Source organism: Gekko japonicus, unplaced genomic scaffold (assembly GCF_001447785.1).
Source record: "Gekko japonicus isolate JY-2015 unplaced genomic scaffold, Gekko_japonicus_V1.1 scaffold8975, whole genome shotgun sequence".
In the NCBI taxonomy this organism is placed as follows: domain Eukaryota; kingdom Metazoa; phylum Chordata; class Lepidosauria; order Squamata; family Gekkonidae; genus Gekko; species Gekko japonicus.
Genome location: NW_015210843.1, coordinates 1 through 1,843, shown reverse-complemented (window position 1 = coordinate 1,843; position 1,843 = coordinate 1). Strand labels below are relative to the sequence as shown.

The 1,843-nt window shown below is 43.1% G+C and overlaps 1 protein-coding gene across 1 annotated transcript; it reads left to right on the top strand.

The window, feature by feature from the left end:
* The first annotated feature begins 449 nt into the window (after positions 1 to 449).
* On the top strand, positions 450 to 1,409 carry LOC107125112 (olfactory receptor 14A16-like). The gene has a single exon (XM_015428569.1). It carries the CDS (start codon positions 450 to 452, stop codon positions 1,407 to 1,409), a length of 960 nt encoding a protein of 319 aa, XP_015284055.1.
* The last annotated feature ends 434 nt before the right edge of the window (positions 1,410 to 1,843 follow it).

Sequence of the window (1,843 nt, the reverse complement as noted above, 5' to 3'; positions counted from 1 at the left end):
TTACTCCTTCCCATCATCTATATCCTTTTACTTTACTATTTGAAAGTGTTGCATTGTACTTACATAAATCATGCTTGAAAATAAAAGTTACAGCAGAGCATTAAAGTATAGAATAGGAGTGTGTATCGGTGCCCAGTGTCCCCATTTCCATGTATTGATCATTCTGTATGCATAGCATCAATGCATGCACAAACTGTAGCCACATACAGCTACTTTGTGAGCATTGATACTGTTTCATATTAAGTGGCCAGAATCTATCACCATGGAACTTTTACAAGCTCAGGTCAGTACAATTTAATATGAGGATCTTTCCATTCAATAAAGGGCTGACTTGTAGATTGAGATGGTGAAACAAGGAAGTCAGACTAATTGTTAGTTGGCATTACTGGAATAAAATGGTTTCTCTAATATGTCCTACAGACAGATTACAGCTGAATATTGAGAACATAATGCCCAACTTTACCTCCACATCTGAATTTCTGCTCCTGGGATTTTCAGACATCCGAGAACTACAGATCTTACATTTCTTTGTCTTCTTAGCAGTATACTTGACTGCAGTGACTGGCAATCTACTCATCATCATAGCTGTAGCCCTTGATCATCACCTGCACACCCCCATGTACTTTTTTCTCATGAACCTGGCACTTCTGGATCTTGGCTTGGTTTCTGTCATGGTACCCAAAGCTATAGCTAATTCCCTCCTGAACACCAGGTCCATTTCTTATTCAGGATGTGTAGCTCAAGTATTTTTTGCCTTCTTACTTGGAGGGTCAGATTTTGCCATCCTAACAGTAATGGCACATGATCGGTATGTCGCTATCTGCCATCCTTTGCAATATGAGACAATTATGCATCGAGGAGCCTGCATTCAGATGGCAGTCAGTGCATGGATTGCAGGCATACTCCGTGGTATATTACACAGTGGAGGAACTTTTGCCATCACCTTCTGCTCCAACAGGATCAATCAGTTCTTCTGTGAAGTTCCACAGATTCTAAAACTCTCCTGTTCTGACATGTATCTAGTCGAAGTTGGTCTTATTGTGTTTGGCTGGTTCCTTGCATTAGGATGCTTCATCTTCATCATTGTCTCCTACATGCAGATTTTTGCAGCAGTGCTCAGAATCCCATCTGTTCATGGTCAGAAAAAGGCCCTCTCCACTTGCCTTCCCCACCTTACTGTGGTGTCTTTGCTGGTATTTACTGGCATCTTTGCCTATGTGAGGCCTCGCAGTCACACATCATCTGACCAGAATATTCTTTTTGCAACAATTTATGCTGTACTCCCTCCCTTGCTCAATCCATTCATCTATAGCATGAGAAACAAAGAAATCAAGACTGCATTGTTGAAGCTCTCTGATTTGGGGCATTTTTCAAGAATAATCACAAGTAAAGCTGTTCTACAAAAGTGAGGTTGAATAATCTTCTGCAGAACATTTCTTTTTTTTTATCCACAGATATAGTATACTAGAATGATTTTGTTGACTTTTTTGAAGCCCTTCAGAAGGTGCTGACTAAGGGACAGATTTTAGCGGTATGGCGCGACGACGGGCGGCAGCTCGGGCTTGAGCTCCGAGCCACCTGTGCCCTTTTGTTCTTTTTCGGGGGGCCCAGTGATGGGGGAGCATGACCTGCAAGCTCAGGAAGAGACTGCAGGAGCAGGGGGCTTCTTGCTGGCCCTCCCCGGACTTTGGCAAAGCGGGGAGGTGTTCCAGAATCACCCTGAAGCGGGAGCGGGAGAAGGCAAAGAACATGGCTGCCATGTTCTTTAGAGTCGCCGCCACCTGGACTGTTTTTAAAAAAAACATTGTTTGTATTGAAAAGATACTTTGCAGCGACAACCCGA